Source organism: Bos indicus, chromosome 9, assembly GCF_029378745.1.
Source record: "Bos indicus isolate NIAB-ARS_2022 breed Sahiwal x Tharparkar chromosome 9, NIAB-ARS_B.indTharparkar_mat_pri_1.0, whole genome shotgun sequence".
Classification (NCBI taxonomy): Eukaryota; Metazoa; Chordata; class Mammalia; order Artiodactyla; family Bovidae; genus Bos; species Bos indicus.
In genome coordinates, this window is record NC_091768.1 from 61,963,686 (window position 1) to 61,981,749 (window position 18,064).

At 41.4% G+C, this 18,064-nt stretch overlaps 1 protein-coding gene across 2 annotated transcripts in view; it reads left to right on the top strand.

Annotated features, from left to right (window-relative positions):
- The window catches only part of CNR1 (cannabinoid receptor 1), a 30,748-nt gene extending 13,438 nt beyond the window's left edge, over window positions 1-17,310 (top strand). For both annotated transcript variants that reach the window (XM_070796094.1, XM_070796093.1), the window contains exon 2: window positions 11,743-17,310. In XM_070796094.1, the coding sequence (XP_070652195.1) occupies window positions 11,806-13,224 (1,419 nt within the window). In that variant the 5' untranslated portion in view covers window positions 11,743-11,805 and the 3' untranslated portion in view covers window positions 13,225-17,310. The remainder of the gene's footprint in view (window positions 1-11,742) is intronic.
- The last annotated feature ends 754 nt before the right edge of the window (window positions 17,311-18,064 follow it).

Below are 18,064 nucleotides of genomic sequence, written 5' to 3' on the forward strand. Positions count from 1 at the left end.
GATGCAATAAGTAACAAAACTACTTTAATAATTCCAAAGCTCAACTGGTTGGGCGAGAGTGAGAAAAGACTCAGTTGCCCATTCGACTGTAACAGAAACATCATTCATCTAGTTGTGATGTTGGCACATGAGATCTGCCGTGTATATGAAGGACATGCCTTAGACATAATGCAGTTAAAATTTTCCCTACTAACTTTAGAGAAATACATGAGCAGGTTATTTTTCTTGATCAAATTAAGACAAACCAGACTTGTTCCCAGAAATGAATGTAACATAACAAATATATCCACTGGCACCTTCCTTCTCTTGAACCATTCACAATGATCTTTTATGAGGTTAGCCAAGCAGATGAAGAATTGGCCTAGAGCCCCTATATTTAATATCCTGAATGCCTATCAATCTAGACACGATGAACTTGGCATTGTTTCCTTAAAGCATTTACAAACTTAGACTAGAAAAGGAGCCTGGTGGGGTGATACAGTCTGTAACTACAGTGGGAGCAGCAGTGTTTCTGATGCTTTTAGAGGATTTTCTGCCTTCCTGGATGTGACATCATGCAGGAATCTAATACTGTATAGTGCCTTCCTACCCACCCCCCAAGATGCTACAAGGATTTTGACTCCAGAATCAACAGTGACAAATACCTAAATGACTTAAGTATCATTCTAAAACAAAGAAGGTCCTCAGTGGGGCAATGAAGATTAAAATACTCTGTTATTAAATTATATTGATATAGAAAAGACTATTTTAAGTCTTGTTTTGAAGACTTACACCATGCTTATCCTAAGCAGAACATGGATATTTTATACCTTAATGGTTATAGAAGCAAAAATATGGACTCTGAATAGACTTTAAAAGAAATTCCGTGCTGCTAAACCCATGAAAATTTCTTGATGATACTATAGGCTGCTGGTTGATATGTAAGTTTGGAGATGGTGGATAGAGAAGTGGGTGTGCATAGAGATGGAAAAAAAGAACAGGTGATATTATTCTAAAAAACTGAAATTTTTTACAAATAATAAGATTCAATGTATTAAAGTATTTTTATTATTGTTATTATAAAGGACTTTCCAGATGGCTCAGCGGTAAAGAATCCACTGCCAATGCAGGAGATGCTGGAGACACAAGTTCGATACCTGGATCCAGAAAATCCCCTGGAGGAGGAAATGGCAACCCACTCCAGTATTCTTGCCTGGAGAATCCCACGGACAGGGGACCTGGTGGGCTGCAGTCCATAGGGTCACAATGAGTTGGACACGACTGAGCAACTGCACATGTATGCATAAGGCATGACAGCCTAAATTAGAGTATGTTGCTTATTTTTTAAAAAAGCAAAATTCTAAGAAAATCACCTTAAATGTCATTCATTCTTTTAGTATAATAGTAATAAAAAACCAACTGCTTATTTAATAGGTGCATCTACGCATCTTGCTGAAAATTTGCAATTATGATTTTCCCAGTAGCAAACAAAAGCAAAATTAATGGTAGCTGCATCCCCCACAAAGCCTAAGCTATATTACTAATGAACTCTCAAAGAACACTCTCATTGCAAAAAAAAATAATCAGGTGGAAATTACTGTAATAATCCAAATGTAGAAATAAAGGAAAGAATTAGCAAAAATGCAGAGAACAGTCTTATTGCCACAGTGCCATTAACTGTTAAAATAGCCTGAGCACAGTGGTATTTTGACATTACTAAGATTCTTGAACTGCACAAAATCCATGTATATTTTTAACTGCATTCTTTAATTATAAAGTTGGCTTACATTGGACAGAAATTACTCTATATTTCATAACCATGCCATGCCCTGCCTCTGATTTTAACAAGCTAGTTTGTTTTCATGAAAGTACTTGGTCACATTAAAATGGGAAATTGTGATCACATATGTGATGATCTTAATATAGAGTAAATCATAGGCATGCATGTTTTGCATTATTGAAATAAGGTCCATGATTCTTTGTCTTTACTGAGAAATCATTATAGCTCTTCCAAATGCTAACATTTTCATCCTTGAGGCCATGCCAGTAGGCAGATTTACCTAGATGGGCTGGGATAGGAAAGAGTGATTTAGTAGGAGGTAGTCTTAATTACTGCTGGCAAAATGCCTTAATTGGTGCTTGTAAGAGGCTGGAAGACTTGAATATACTATAAAATGCAAAATGCCTTTATCCCAGTTATTGTTCATCCTTAGAAAAGAGTATAAAGTCCAAAGGCAGAAACTCTGGAGTCTGAGAAACATAGGTTCAGCTACAGATTCTTCACACCTGGACAGTTTATTTAAAACATAAGGGCCTCCATTTCCTTATATGCAAAATAGGATTATAAATAAGCACCTGATAGAGTTGTTATGACAATTTATTGATAGAATTTATGCGGAGTCTCAAATGCCTGGAGTATCTTAGACATTCAGTAAAGCTTCTGCCGCTCTCACCCATGTGTGTATCTTTTATTTGCTTTAAGTGCTGAGAGAAAACTAAAAATTGAATAAGCAGCCTATGAGCTAATTAAGCCAATGAATTATCTGGAAGTATAATTAATAATATATGGCAAAGAGTCATTATACTAAGTAATGATAACAATAATTAATATTTATTACAGGCTTAAATTTTGTGCCAGGCACTATGTTAAATATTTTACATGCACGTTTTCTTTCATTTAATTTTTAGAACAATTCTGTGATTGAGGCGTCTTCCTCTACTTTCCTCTTCCACTTCCCATTTTACAGATGAAATAATGAGCCTTAGAAAGATTAACTACTTAACCAAATATAGCTCTGATACTAATCTTGGTTTGCTGCTGCTGCTGCCGCTAAGTCGCTTCAGTCGTGTCCGACTCTGTGCGACCCCATAGACGGCAGCCCACCAGGCTCCCCTGTCCCTGGGATTCTCCAGGCAAGAACACTGGAGTGGGTTGCCATTTCCTTCTCCAATGCATGAAAGTGAAAAGTGAGAGTGAAGTTGCTCAGTCGTGTCTGACTCTTAGAGACCCCGTGGACTGCAGCCCACCAAGTTCCTCTGTCCATGGGATTTTCCAGGCAAGAGTACTGGAGTGGTGTGCCATTGCTTGAATTAGGAGTTAGTAATATCTTGGTTTACTAACTCCTAATTCAATGTTCTCTTAATTACTAGTGCTTTGATTAGTTGGAATCAGTAGGGGAAAGCAGGCAGTTGGTAGGTTAGGGAGATGACCTACCATAACAATTAAAAGCAACTCCAGACCTGTGATATCCAATATGACAGCCACTAGCCACATGTAGCTATTAAGCACTTGAAGTATGGTTAGTTCCACGTGTGTTAGTCACTCAGTTGTGTCCAACTCTTTGTGACCCATGGACTGTAGCCCATCAGGATTCTCTGTCCACGGAATTCTTCAGGCAAGAATACTGGAGTGGGCTGCCATTTCCTTCTCCAGAGGATCTTCCAGACCCAGAGATGGAACCCATGTCTCCTGCATTGCAGGCAGATTCTTTACTGTCTGAACCACCAGAGAAGTCCGAAGCTTCTTATTTAATGTGAGTTCCACATGTTGAAAGGAAAATATTTTGGATGCATTGGGTTAAATAAAATATACCATTAAGATTAATTTCACATTTTACCTTTTTATTTTTACCCTTGATCAGTTCAGTTCAGTCAGTTACTCAGTCTTGTCTGACTCTTTGTAACCTCATGGACTGCAGCACGCCAGGCTTCCCTATCCATCACCGACTCCCAGAGCTTACTCAACTCATGTCCATTGAGTCGGTGATGCCATCCAACCATCTCATCCTCTGTCGTCCCCTTCTCTTCTCACCTTCAATCTTTCCCAGCATCAGGATCTTTTCTAATGAGTCAGTTCTTCACATCAGGTGGCCAAAGTATTAGAGTTTCAGTTTCAACATCAGTCCTTCCAATGAATATTCAGGACTGATTTCCTTTAGGATGGACTGGTTGGATCTCCTTGCAGTTCAAGGGACTCTCAAGAGTCTTCTCCAACACCACAGTTCAAAAGCATCAATTCTTTGGCACTCAGTTTTCTTCACAGTCCAACTCTACAATCCATACATGACCACTGGAAAAACCATAGCCTTGACTAGATGGACCTTTGTTGGCAAAGTAATGTCTCTGCTTTTCAATATGCTGTCTAGATTGGTCGTAACTTTTCTTCCAAGGAGCAAGCGTCTTTTAATTTCATGGCTGCAGTCACCATCTGCAGTGATTTTGGAGCCCCCAAAAATAAAGTCTGACACTGTTTCCACTGTTTCCCCATCTATTTGCCATGAAGTGATGGGACCAGATGCCATGATCTTAGTTTTCTGAATGTTGAGCTTTATGCCAACTTTTCCACTCTCCTCTTTCACTTGCATCAAGAGACTCTTTAGTTCTTCTTCGCTTTCTGCCATAAAGGTGGTGCCATCTGCATCTGAGGTTATTAATATTTCTCCTGGCTATCTTGATTCCAGCTTGTGCTTCATCCAGTCCAGTGTTTCTCATGATGTATTCTGCATATAAGTTAAATAATCAGGGTGACAATATACAGCCTTGAAGTACTCCTTTTCCTATTTGGAACCAGTCTGGTCCAGTTCTAACTGTTGCTTCCTGACCTGCATACAGATTTCTCAAGAGGCAGGTCAGGTGGTCTGGTATTCCCATCTCTTTAAGAATTCTCCAGTTTGTGGTGATCCACACAGTATCCTTAATACTGGAAAGTTAAAAATTGCCAATGTGGCTTGCATTCCATTTTTATGGGACAGCATTGCTCTAGAACCAGAACATCTGATTTCATTCGGGCCCTGCCACCCACTAGCTGTGTGAATGGCAAGTTACTTACCCTCTCTGTACCTTCCATCTACAAAATGGGGACGATGATGGCGTCTACTTTTCATCAGAAACTCTGAGGACCACCCACACATAATAACCTCTCCATATGTGCCTAAAAAGGGAAAAGTCGTAGTCTACCTGTTTATAGAGGCCAAGGAGGAGGAATCCAGGATAAGTCTAGGATGTGAACTTGGGCGTCTGGAAAGATTATTCACAGTACGGTAAGAAATGTGAAACATGACACGGCTGCATTATTTGTGACAGCGGGAGATGATAAATAACCTAAATCTGCCTCGCTAGGAGGCTGGTCACATTCATCTAACAGGTACTCAAGGCAGCTGCTAAGTGAGGAGGGAGGTTTTGTGTACTGCTGTGGCACTGTCTTCACGTACACTTTTAAAATCAACATGCAAAACACTGTATATATTAGTGTTGGTTAAAAGGAAAATAAAGAGGGAATAAATGTATATGCATTTGCTTAACTATTCTTGGAATATCTCTGGAAAGAGCACCAAGAAATGTCTTGTCTCTAAAGAAGAAAACTGGTTGATTGGAACACTGGAAAGGGAGAGGTTAGACTGATTCTTTTGCTGTATATCCCTTTGTACATTTTGAATTATATGAGTAGAATGTGCACATAAAAATAATGAGAATTTCAAAGAAATTAGTTTTTAATTAGGCAATGTGAAGGGAGAATTAGTTACTTGAGAGAAGATGACTTATCGGATGGAGGTCTTGGACTGGCCCCAAGTAGCTGCTTAGAAATGCTGGGCTCAAGCTTTGGTATTCAGGCCAAGTGTCCATTGAATTTATTACCTTTCTCTCTTCTAATTTGAAGGAAAGGCAAATATATATTTTTAAATCATGGCTTTCATGCTTCAGTAAAATTCAACTGCCACCATATTAGCTTTGTGGGAGGATTTCTAAGGGAGCCCAGCTTCCCCCATCCCCCTCCTTCACCTGCTATCATGTTGTCAGGCTGGTGAGTCACATAAAAAAAAAAAAAGACACCAGTCCTATGTTTGGAAAGCACATTCTAGTTATGGAAATAAATATGTAAACTCATGAGAGAATGGTGTAATAAAGTCTGTAATAGAGGGGGAAATTGGGAGAACTGCTTCTGCCTGGAGGGAAGGGCAGGTCAAGGAGGTCTCAGAAAGATAAGCTAACAGAGACCTTGGAAATGAGTATTTCAGACAGAGGGAGGGGTAGGAGGAAAGGAGGAAGGTGTGCAGGGTGATTCAAGGAGCAGAGAGCCATCTCCTAGGCCAGTGCGCTGTGTGTTTTAAGTATGGGTGGGAGTTGAGAAGCAAAAGTGAGATTTGAGGATGTGCCAGGGCTATTAACGGCTCTCGCAGATTATAGCGCTCTTCTCTATCCCTCCTGTTATATGCACACTTTCATATGTGAGTGGAGTTGTTCAGCAAATGTAAATTTGCACAAAGAGCAAAGTTGACTCAAAAGTTGTGGCCCAATGGTGGGCGCACGTAGGGCATTTTCTGGAAGAACTGAGGCTTTGAGAAAGGACATGACAGACAGATGGCTGAACAGGAAACCTGAGGACACTTGAGAGTGAGCAGGTGGAGCCAGGCTAAGATGGGAACTCAGGAGAGACTTGAAGAGGGGAATCAAGAAGCAGTGGGCAACCATGGTGGCTGTTGGACTTCAGTCTTTTATTTCTGCATCCTTTATAGACTCTGCAGCTAGCCTGCCTCCCTGGGACACCTGATTGGGCTTTACCAGACTCTCAGTGCACACTGGGTGTCCCTGTGTGGTCCGTGCATTCGTGCTCCTGCCTCTGGTCAAGCCATTCCCAGCCCCCATGTGCCTTGCCCTATGCCAGTGCGGGAAGGAGTACAGAGCCAGCTCAGAAAAGGAGCTAGCTGTAAGTTCCTGAGTAATGCCAGAATTTAACTGTGGAGGATTTAGGGCCATTGGTCCAGTGGTGTCTCCATACTGTCAGTACAGGTCACACTGGGATCATGCAAAAGGGCTACAGGACCAGGAAGGGGTGGAGGAGCCCTCCTGACCTACCTGTCATACTTACTTTGCTCACTGTCTGATAAAACATTGCTGATATCCTTGCTAACCACTATTTAGCCAAAGCTCCCCATGTATATTTAGGCTAGGTAATCATTACATGGGCCTTCCCTTGTGGCTCAGAGGGTAAAGAATCTGCTTGCAATGCAAGAGACCCGGGTTAGATCCCTGGATCAGGAAGATCCTCTGGAGAAGGAAGTGGCAACCCACTTCAGTATTCTTGCCTGAAAAATCCCATGGACAGAGAAGCTTGGTGGGCTACAATTCATGGGGTCTCAAAGAGTCAGACACAACGGAGCAACTAACACAATCATTACACAAGGCAGCTTTCATTTAAAATATCAAAGTCAAGCGAAGCTGCCTCAGTCTTGTCCAGCTCTTTGTAACCCTACGAACTGTAGCCCCTTAGGCTCCTCTGTCCATGGGATTCTCCAAGCAAGAATACTGGAATGGGTTGCTGTGCCCTCCTACAGGGGATCTTCCCAACCCAGGGATTGAACCTTGAGTCTCTTATGTCTCCTGCATTGGCAGGCAAGTTCTTTATCACTAGCGCTATCTGGGAAGCCCTAAAATATCAACAACCTCATCTAAATAGAGCATTTTTCTAGCGCATATAGATTGGGTAGCGATTTAGGCAAGATACCTTGATTTAAGCTACATGCTTTATTCCATTGTGATCGGGAGAATCTGTCCCTCACCTTTTCCTTTTTTGAAATACGTATATTCAATCAACCAACATATATAGGGTCCCCTTCTATATGGTAGGCATTACACTATATGCTGTGGGTAAACATAAGATAAAATTCCTTCCCTCAGTGAGCTTACTGTCTATTGGGTAGGAGGGGCAAAACATATGCAAACACAGAGAAATGTTAGACTATTAAGTAAATGCTGTGACAGAACTCTATTTGAATATTCTAGGAGCCCCAGAAAGGGTACTTCCTCTGATCATGGGAGCTATAGGAGGTGGTGACATCAAATTGCAGGAAAGGACTTGGCCAGATGGAGGAAGGGAAAGGATGTTTGCTGAGAGGAGTATGAAAAGCAGGGGAAACTAATGCACCAAGTTGAAAAGCAGTGGACTTGCTGTGTTCATGGAGCCGAATTATCTGGTGCAAGCGGCAAGTCCAGAAGTGACGAGAGGAGTGTTGAAAAGACAGGCAAGGGTTAGATGACCTTGGGAAAGAAGCCTTTTACTAGACTTTGTCCTGTGGGCAATTGGGATGATGGTGGAGATCTTTCTTGCTCAGGGAGAACAGAAGGTGGAGAACTCTGGGCACAGGGAGTGAGAATCAGATCTGAAAGGCACTCAGCTGGGCCTACACAGAAGGCAGAGAGAAGAGCTGTGTTGGATGGTCTGGAGAGCATGAACCTGAAAGGGAAACCTTGTGAATGAATTTGAACTTGGTCTTTAGGGCAAAGAGGTTGAAACGGGAGTAGCATAATCAACTACCTATTTTATGAAGATCCACACAGCAGCTATTTGGGAAGTGGTCAAAAGGGGATTGGTCCAGAGAAAGGAAGGAAAACCGGCCGTGAAGATGGTGCTCAGGTTCTGGTGAGCTGTGATGGTGGCTTGGACATGGAGGTGGCAGAAGGTGGGGACTTGGGCCACATTTTGTGCCTGTTTCCAGTTACTAAACAATGAAAAGCACTTCAGGACACTTAAGGTAGTCATTAAAATGATTTTCTCTGCCTCTGTGTCCTGTCTACACCCACATGAATTCTACTTACTCTTGGTGTAGACATCCTGTTTTGGGGGAAGCCGCCTTCAACCCCTAGACTGCTGCTCCCACAGCATCGTGTATGTCCTTGACTGTAGCTGTTACCATGCTTTCTCATACTTGCAGGGTCAGCTGCCTGTCTCCTCTACTACACTGAACTTCATGTAGTCAGGGGCTCTCCCTGGCTACTGTTCTGTTCCTAGTGCCTCATATAGTCCCTGGCATGTGGTGGGTGCTCCATGGTTTGTTGGATGAATGAGTTAATGAGTTATTAGTTCAGATATAGAATTTTTTTCAATAGGGGAACAATTTTTATAATTTATTTTTAAACATTTTAAAATTTTATTGGCATATAGTTGTTTTACAATGATGTGTTAGTTTCTACTGTATAGCAAAGTGAATAACATATATGTATATATATATATACACACACACACACATATTTCCACCCCCCTCCCCCCTTTTGGATTTTCTTCAGCATTTTAATTGGATCCAAGTTAATGACTATCTTTCCCCTCCTCAAAACTGCATTATATATTTGGGAACACACACAAAAAAGACAATTAGTAAGTAAAATATTGACTTTCATGATTTTTGAAATGAGGATAGATATCACTTTGTATTTCTAATGTTGGTTGTTGATTTCAGTCACTAAGTCGTGTCTGACTCTTATGACTCCATGGACTGTATCCTGCCAGGCTCTTCTGTCCATGGAATTCTCCAGGCAAGAATGCTAGAGTGGGTTGCCATTTCCTTCTCCAGGGGATCTTCCTGACCCAGGAATTGAACCCAGGTCTCCTGCATTGCAGGCAGATTCTTTACCAAATGGGCTACGAATAGTTCTTCTTTATGTTGAAGTCATTAGCACTGAACATTATGTTTGTTTCAGGAGTATGACATCATTATTTAACTCTCTCACCTGTCTTAATGCCTTTTACGGTTTGTTGTGAAGTGCCATTCAGCTGGTTTTCAACTCTTTTTCAGAGGGAATTGTTCCATTTGTAGCTGTAGATTCAGTGGCCCTGTGGTAGGAGGAGCGTTGAAGATCTTTCTACACTGCCATCTTGGACTGCCCTCAGTATTTTCTTTTTAATATTTTTTTTATTGTAGTGAAAGTCACATAATATAAAACATACTCCTTTAACCATACTCAACTGTGCAGTTCAGTGGCACTAAGTACATTCACATTGTTGTGTAAGTCTCACCATCGTTCATCTCCCAAATTTTTCACCTTCCTAAACTGAAATTCTGTCACCATTTAAAACCAGCTCCCCATGCCCGCTTCCCACCCACTGATCCCCCACTCCCTGGCATCTACCAATGTACTTTCTGACTATGAATTTGACTATTCTAGGTACCTCATATAAGCAAAATCAGACAGTATTTGTGTGCACTTACTATATATTGTGGACTGCCCTCAGTATTTCAAATAATTTTTATAAGCTAAAGAGCTTAAAAGCCACATTTTAAACAAACATTTATAAATAGCAAAACCAATTCTCTGACCATTTATTTTGAAACAGAACCAAATTGCCCAGCTGAGAACTGAAGAGCCCTGAAAATCGACTCTTCCTCTCAGCCATCCTATTTCCAGCGTTATCCACTTAGAAAGCTTTGGACAATCAAGCCTGTCTCCCATCCTCCAGCGTGCGCTGGTATCACCCACCACTGGTGGCGCTCACTCTCTGGAAGCAGTTTCATGAGCCTCAGTGCAAGTTTGCCCTTCATAACAATTTTCTTGGCTGGTGTAGACATTGTAGAAGTGCACCTCAGGCGCAGTTCAAATGTCTTCTCTGGGTCAGGAAACTTGCCCAGTGGAGTCAGAGCTAGAACCTGGATCTTCCTATGATGGCTGCATGCTTCCTATAGTTTGCAGCAATGTCTTCCTCTGCCTTTCTACTCAACACATAGGCCATCCAACTCAATCCTTGACTACACTCTTGTTCTTTGGTTTTCTTATATGCTTGGTCTTACCTATGTGACATGGCAGTCAAGTCTTCAAGAGCAGAGCTTATGTGACTTGTGGTTACTCTCCTACACCAACATTAGGACACTGTGTGTGTGAGAGAGAGTAGAGGCCAGGTGGCAGACAGTCCCTAAGACAACTGAAATGTAGCCACACCCAAGGTACATTGCCTTCACTTGACAACCAGGCCTTGGAGAGCCACATGGGACTCACACAGTGACTCAAGTCTGGAGAGCTTACAAAATGAAAGATATGGATGTGTTGGGGGTGTGCTCTACCTCATCAACTTTGGATAGCTTTTCTTGTTTTTTTTTTTTTAATTTTAATTATGTGTTTATTTTTATTATTGTATATTTTTCTGTACATTAATCAAGTGCATGGCTTTATTTTTATTTAATTTTTTTCATGGAGCAGTGAGCTTGTGGAATCTTAGCTCCCCTACCAGGGATCGAACTGGCACCCTTGTCAGTGAAAGCATGGGGCCCTAACCACTGGATCGCCAAGGAATTCTCTGGGCAGCTTTTCTTTTTCAACTAAGGAATTGACTTGTTTTGTTGACTGGATTGGTTAAAGGATTTTACCTATGTTTGAGACAAGAATGAAATAACATGAAGGTACACAGCAACTTCACTTTCACTTTTCACTTTCATGCATTGGAGAAGGAAATGGCAACCCACTCCGGTGTTCTTGCCTGGAGAATCCCAGGGACGGGAGAGCCTGGTGGGCTGCCATCTGTGGGGTCACACAGAGTCGGACACGACTGAAGCGACTTGGCAGCAGCAGCAGCAGCACACAGTTGGGATGTTTACAGTCATTTTCGGGGATTTTTTGTTAGTTGTTGTTCAGCCACTCAGTCATGTCTGACTCTGTGATTCCATGGACGGCAGCACACCAGGCTTCCCTGTCCTTCACTGTCTCCCATGGAGTGTGCTCAAACTCATGTCTGTTGAGTCAATGATGACATCTAACCATCTCATCCTCTGTCACCCCCTTCTCCTGCCCTCAATCTTCCCCAACATCAGTTGGTGGTGTGTTTTAATTCTCCCAGTTCCATGATTGGCTAAGGATTTTACCTATGTTTAGAGATAGGAATAAAATAACATGAGGGTACATTGTTGGGATGTTTACCATCATTGGGGGGAATTTTTGTGGTTGGTATGTTTTAATTCTCCCGGTTCTTTCACCATTCAGCTTATCTGTTTTCCCTCCCATCAGGGTCCCCCGCTAAGGGGCTCTTTCTCAGTCATTGTGTGTGTGGCCTGATTGAAGACGGAGGGGATGAAGTCCATCCTCGACGGCCTGGCAGATACCACCTTCCGAACCATCACCACAGACCTCCTGTACGTGGGTGCCAATGACATTCAGTACGAAGATATCAAAAGCGACATGGCATCCAAATTAGGGTACTTCCCACAGAAATTTCCTCTGACTTCCTTCAGGGGAAGTCCCTTCCAAGAAAAGATGACTGCGGGGGACAGTCCTCAGCTGGTCCCAGCAGACCAGGTGAACCTCACCGAATTTTACAACAAGTCCCTGTCCTCCTACAAGGAGAATGATGAGAACATTCAGTGCGGGGAGAACTTTATGGACATGGAGTGCTTCATGATCCTGAACCCCAGCCAGCAGCTGGCCATCGCTGTGCTGTCCCTCACGTTGGGCACCTTCACGGTCCTGGAGAACCTGCTGGTGCTGTGCGTCATCCTCCACTCCCGCAGCCTCCGCTGCCGGCCCTCTTACCACTTCATCGGCAGCCTGGCAGTCGCCGATCTCCTGGGGAGCGTCATCTTCGTCTATAGCTTCGTCGACTTCCACGTGTTCCACCGCAAAGACAGCCCCAACGTGTTTCTGTTCAAACTGGGTGGGGTCACGGCCTCGTTCACAGCCTCGGTGGGCAGCCTGTTCCTCACGGCCATCGACAGGTACATATCGATTCACAGGCCCCTGGCCTATAAGAGGATCGTCACACGGCCTAAGGCTGTGGTGGCGTTTTGCCTGATGTGGACCATCGCGATTGTGATCGCCGTGCTGCCCCTGCTAGGCTGGAACTGCAAGAAACTGCAATCCGTGTGCTCAGACATTTTCCCTCTCATCGACGAGACCTACCTGATGTTCTGGATCGGGGTCACCAGCGTGCTGTTGCTGTTCATCGTGTATGCCTACATGTACATCCTCTGGAAGGCGCACAGCCATGCTGTCCGCATGATCCAGCGTGGTACCCAGAAGAGCATCATCATCCACACGTCCGAGGATGGCAAGGTGCAGGTGACACGGCCCGACCAAGCCCGCATGGACATTCGGCTGGCCAAGACCCTGGTCCTGATCCTGGTGGTCTTGATCATCTGCTGGGGCCCTCTGCTCGCGATCATGGTATATGATGTCTTTGGGAAGATGAACAAGCTCATTAAGACGGTGTTTGCATTCTGCAGCATGCTCTGCCTGCTGAATTCCACAGTGAACCCCATCATCTATGCTCTGCGGAGCAAGGACCTGAGACATGCTTTCCGGAGCATGTTCCCCTCCTGCGAAGGCACCGCGCAGCCTCTTGATAACAGCATGGGGGACTCAGACTGCCTGCACAAACACGCCAACAATGCAGCCAGCGTCCACAGGGCGGCGGAGAGCTGCATCAAGAGCACGGTCAAGATCGCCAAGGTGACCATGTCTGTGTCCACGGACACGTCTGCCGAGGCTCTGTGAGCCAGACACTTCCCTGGCTGCACAGAAAAAATAAAAAATTCTCTCTCTTTCTTTTTTTTAAAGCTCAAAACCCAGAAGCGTCTGTCCTCTCATCGGTTATATTTTTTTAAGTTGACCACGCTCAGTGAAAAGGTGATTGTCACCATGATCAGTTATCAGTTCTCTAACGTTTCTATAGTGTAGGTCCTCAAACTCAGTTCTCTGGAGGTTTACAGGGAAGAGAGCCTGTGGCTTCAGGAACTGGAAGGTCCTTGCAGAGTCTCAATGAAATAAGAGAGACACTTTCAGCTACACAGTTGAAAGCCCAAGTACCCATAGAAAAAGGCCATTAAATGAGTAATGCCTTCGTAATCACAACTTTCATTATAATGTGAAATGTACTTGTCCAGAAATATCAGAGATACTTCTGATATCTGAGAGATCTCCATTTTTACAACAGTTTTAGGACTAAAGTAGAGCTATTTTGTGACATGCAGTGTGTCCTGTGAGATGTGTATTAGTGTTTACTATGTGTTATTTATATTTGTCTAGTTCAGCGAAACTGCAAGGTGGGCTTCTATGAGACCAATGGAACCTAAGCAGTGGATATATGCCAATGAGACCACTTTTTAAAGCATTATTGCCCATGATCTAACTTTAGAAACCTTAATATTTTTTCAAAAATCTCTATTAAAACTTGACATTGAAATAACCATAAAGTTTTATTTTTCTGTTAATCCAACAAGAAGAATTTTAAGACTGTCCAAAGTCTTGAGCAGAACTCATTGACACTTAAAATTTTCTTAGTCCTGCATTTCATACGAGGACTCGTATTATCTTCTGGACTCTAACTGTTCTGCTGAGTGATGGATTACAGGCAGAACAAAAGAGAGACGACTTATTGACTTTTGGCTGGAATCACTGACTTTGTTTAGTCTTTAGCTCTTACTGGACCTCTTAAGACAGCATGTGTCAATCTTAATGTAAGTTGTTAGCACTGTGCAATCGCTGTTTACTTGAAGAGTACTGCATCCTTATATACCAGGTTTAGGTAGCTTTCATGCCTGGGTGGCCAAACAACAGTCTTCATTTTTTCTTAATTGAAAAGAAGTATTGTCTGGATCAGTAAAATTCTACTGTATGTGTGAATATAAATGTGTGTGTATGTGTGTGATTCTATCCTGTAACTGTTCTAGTAATGTCTTAAAGTGAGAAAACTGTGACCATGTGTACGCTGTTCCCCTTGCTGCACTCTCGCACATGAATTCAGTTTCTAAAGTTGAGTTCTTCTGGAAATCTTGTTGATAAAAACACTGACCATAAACCTTCAGAACCCTCCCCCTTTGAAACTGGATCAAGTATTACTAAACTGACCTTTAGATATTTCATAAGACCAGTGTTTAGCAAGGAATCATTGACCATGAACACTCAAGTCACGGTCTGTATAGTGTTCATGTCAGGAAATAGAAGTGTTTTGGTTTCTGATTGCCTAATGTCGATCAAGTCCATGGAAATGTAAGTCATTATAAGGGAAGTGGTTCTAAAAGAAAGAAGAAAAGCCAGTAGTAACACAGTTTAGTTGTATGTGTAGGCAGCGAGATCCCAGTTTAAGTAGCTCTATACCTTGCTCACTGGAGTGAGACTACCAGATCTGGCTCATGTGGTAAGAAGGCCAATCAGACAGCAAGTGGGAGAGAAAAGGGCAGTGAGGAGCTGACACCCTTGGGATGGAGGCCTAGACGTCATGTGGCTGCTTCTGTACTTCAAGCAGATGCCCTTGGTGACAACCCAGCAGCTTTGCCTGTATAGGTTCGGGCTAAGGAAGAGGCTGTCCTCTGCTCCTGGTTAGCTAGAGGTGCTAAGGCATAATGATGAACATGGCTTGCTTTCTTCTTACCCTCCACTTCATCCTCAGTGGTGCCATGGGTGCTCCAAATTAGGCCCTTTCACAGTAAGCATTGATAGTGCTGAAGAAGCCATTCGACTCTGACAAATTTTGCTTGCAGACTACCTTTTCCCTAAATGGATAAAATGTAGCTTTTGCATAGCCTGCATAGGCCTGCATAGCCTGAAGTAAAGTGGAGAGCTAGCTAATCTGGTGATTGCTAGCTATGTGGTACCCAAGCAGCCTGATGGGGCAATGTCGTTTCTTGCAGTATAAGGCTGAATATGGCTTGTGGACCAAGCTGAGATGCTTTTAATTGTCTGTACAGCTCGAATCTGCCTGCTGGTTTCTTCACTTTACCTCTCCGTCATATGCAGATGAGGGCTCAGGGTGCTAGAGGATTAAGAAGATCTCTTTAGAAGGACAAAAGATTATTTATGAAAAAACTCACCAGGGTTCCTAGTTTCCATTGAAGAGTTTGCCACTTTTTAGTCCCAAATTACCCTGAAGATGAATCCACATATCTATGAGCTCACCAGGCAATGTCAATGCTCTTTTCACAGCTCTGAAGACCTGGTGAAGATGAAATTCTTGTTATTGGTAGAAAAATTTCGGGATTCATTTTTGAAACTGTATTTGTGTGTATGCAAAGTAGATTTTATAGTGTGTTGTGCTTACAAGATCTTAATCATATATAATCAATTAAGGGACAATGGGGCTGACAGCACTAAACTTGGTGCTTATTGATATTCTAAGAAATATCTGTGAAATATCATCCTGTATGTGTTATGCCACCTTCATTTTAAAGCATTTAAATGAGTTTGATTCACTCTGACACTTTTAATATCATTTCCTAACCCAAGTGACTCAAATGCTCTCCCCAATGAATATACTCATTAGAATTATTATTCATTAGTACCATTCATTAATTAGTCCCTTAATGAGATCCATTGATTTAAATATAATTTAGATTTCAGTACATTTTATAAGGTCTAGCTTCAGAGTTATCTTCTTTCCTCTAAGGCTGACATATGGGTCCTGACCATGCATTTCACCATCATATATGTCTTCAGAAAGGGCCAAATTGCCAACCTGCTTGGTTTCTTCAGAGTAATGATGAATCTTTCAATCCCAGACCCACATTTTCATTTAGAAAAAGAGGGCTGTCTCTAACAACCCTTACTTTTCCATTACATAGGAAATAAGTGTAAAAGAAACATAGATCTGGAAGAAGCTACAGACATATGCCTACACTTGAGATGATCCCCAAGATTCCCTATCACTTTGAGTCCAAGTGGTATTAAGTGTAATGGAATTGTGGCTGCCTAAACCCACACAGCAGGAAAAGGCCCAACCTCCTGATGAGAATTAGACCCTTGATGAGTAGCATTCTAGTTACTGTCTTGTTGATTAATTTCTGCCATCTTATGTCTGTAAAAGAGACTACCAATATCATGCGCAAAATTAGATTTCTCACAATCTAACTGTATATTTGTATGATATTTAAAAATCTCCTAAATGCTGGGCAATGGTTATTAACAATTGTCTTGCACTGGCCTTCTGATGAAACGTTAACAATGCCTACTGTAATATAGACAAAACATTTTATCTACTGATTTGGGCTGAATGTATGTAAATAGGTTTTCAAAAAGTCAGATGTTTAAGCAGTGGCCTACAAATCAGTAATTTTCAGATAGGAGAGTTTCTTTACACTGCTGTGGCATCCTAAAAGCTATCTTCACATCAACTTAATGTACTAGGCCTGCTGGGGATGATCGGCATCCCCAAGGAAGGAAACCTTTTCTTGTAATAATATGAATCAAGATACCAGATGATCTGGATTCTTATTTCCAATGTTTCAAGTGGAAAACATAGGTCTTTATTGTCTGTAAATCAAACATGATTACTTTTCCTCTTAGAGAAATACTGTATTGTTAGATGTTTGTTGAGCTGGTAACATCCTTGCAACCGCTGCAATATCTTTGTTAGTAATAAAACTTTGTACACAAGTACTAGTAAGATTGTTATTCAATGTAGCTTCAGTCATTAAATTACTATAGTGAAGTAGTACTTCTGTAATATTTACAATGTATTAAGCCCACACTATATTTTATTTCAGTGGTGTAATTAAATTGTTATTTATTCAAAGAGAAAACATCCCATCATGTCCATTGTCCAAAGTTACCTGGAATCAAATAAAAATTCTAGATTATCACAAAGAACACACAGTGTCTTTGGATTCTGCCTTATTTCACTGTCTAATGTCAAAACACTTGAGGTTTAAGTTCTGAAAGGTTGATTTGTTCCTCAAAAGCAAGGAAGACTCTATTTGAGAAATGAGAACAGATTAGATTAATATATTCATTTTTAACATAGAAAAAAATGCAAAAAGCATCATTTACATAATAAAGGGAAAAGCCTGCCATACCTTTTAAAAATCATTATTTAATTAAAGAGTTTAATGATTTTGCACTAAGCTAGAGCAAATGTACTACTCATAATGTATAAATTAAATTTGAACTTCATAGATTTAGTAAAATATATAAATCTAAAGAATTTATAGCATCACATATCCTGAATGATGTGAAAAGATAATTACTTTTCAGCTTATTTATAAAAGCATATTTTTATTTGAACCGTAGGAGAAAATAGAAAATTTTATAATGAAGTAAAAAAGCATTACAATGAAGTTTATACATTATTACTGTCTGAAATACAGGATGTTTGCAGTCAATTTTGAAAGAAGTTTTTAAATTTTTCAAATGATGAATTGACAAATGTTTGAAAATAGATCATCTTTATTTTTTAAATAACTGTAATTAAAACTCTTCATTCTTCTCTTAGTAAGCATTGTAGTTAACTGCATGAGCTAAACGCTTCTAGCAAAGAGCAAATGACATGTGTTCTTAATTCTTAAATTTTATACTGGGGTTTGAAGAGAATAAGATATTAGGTTGGTGCAAAAGTAACTGGTTT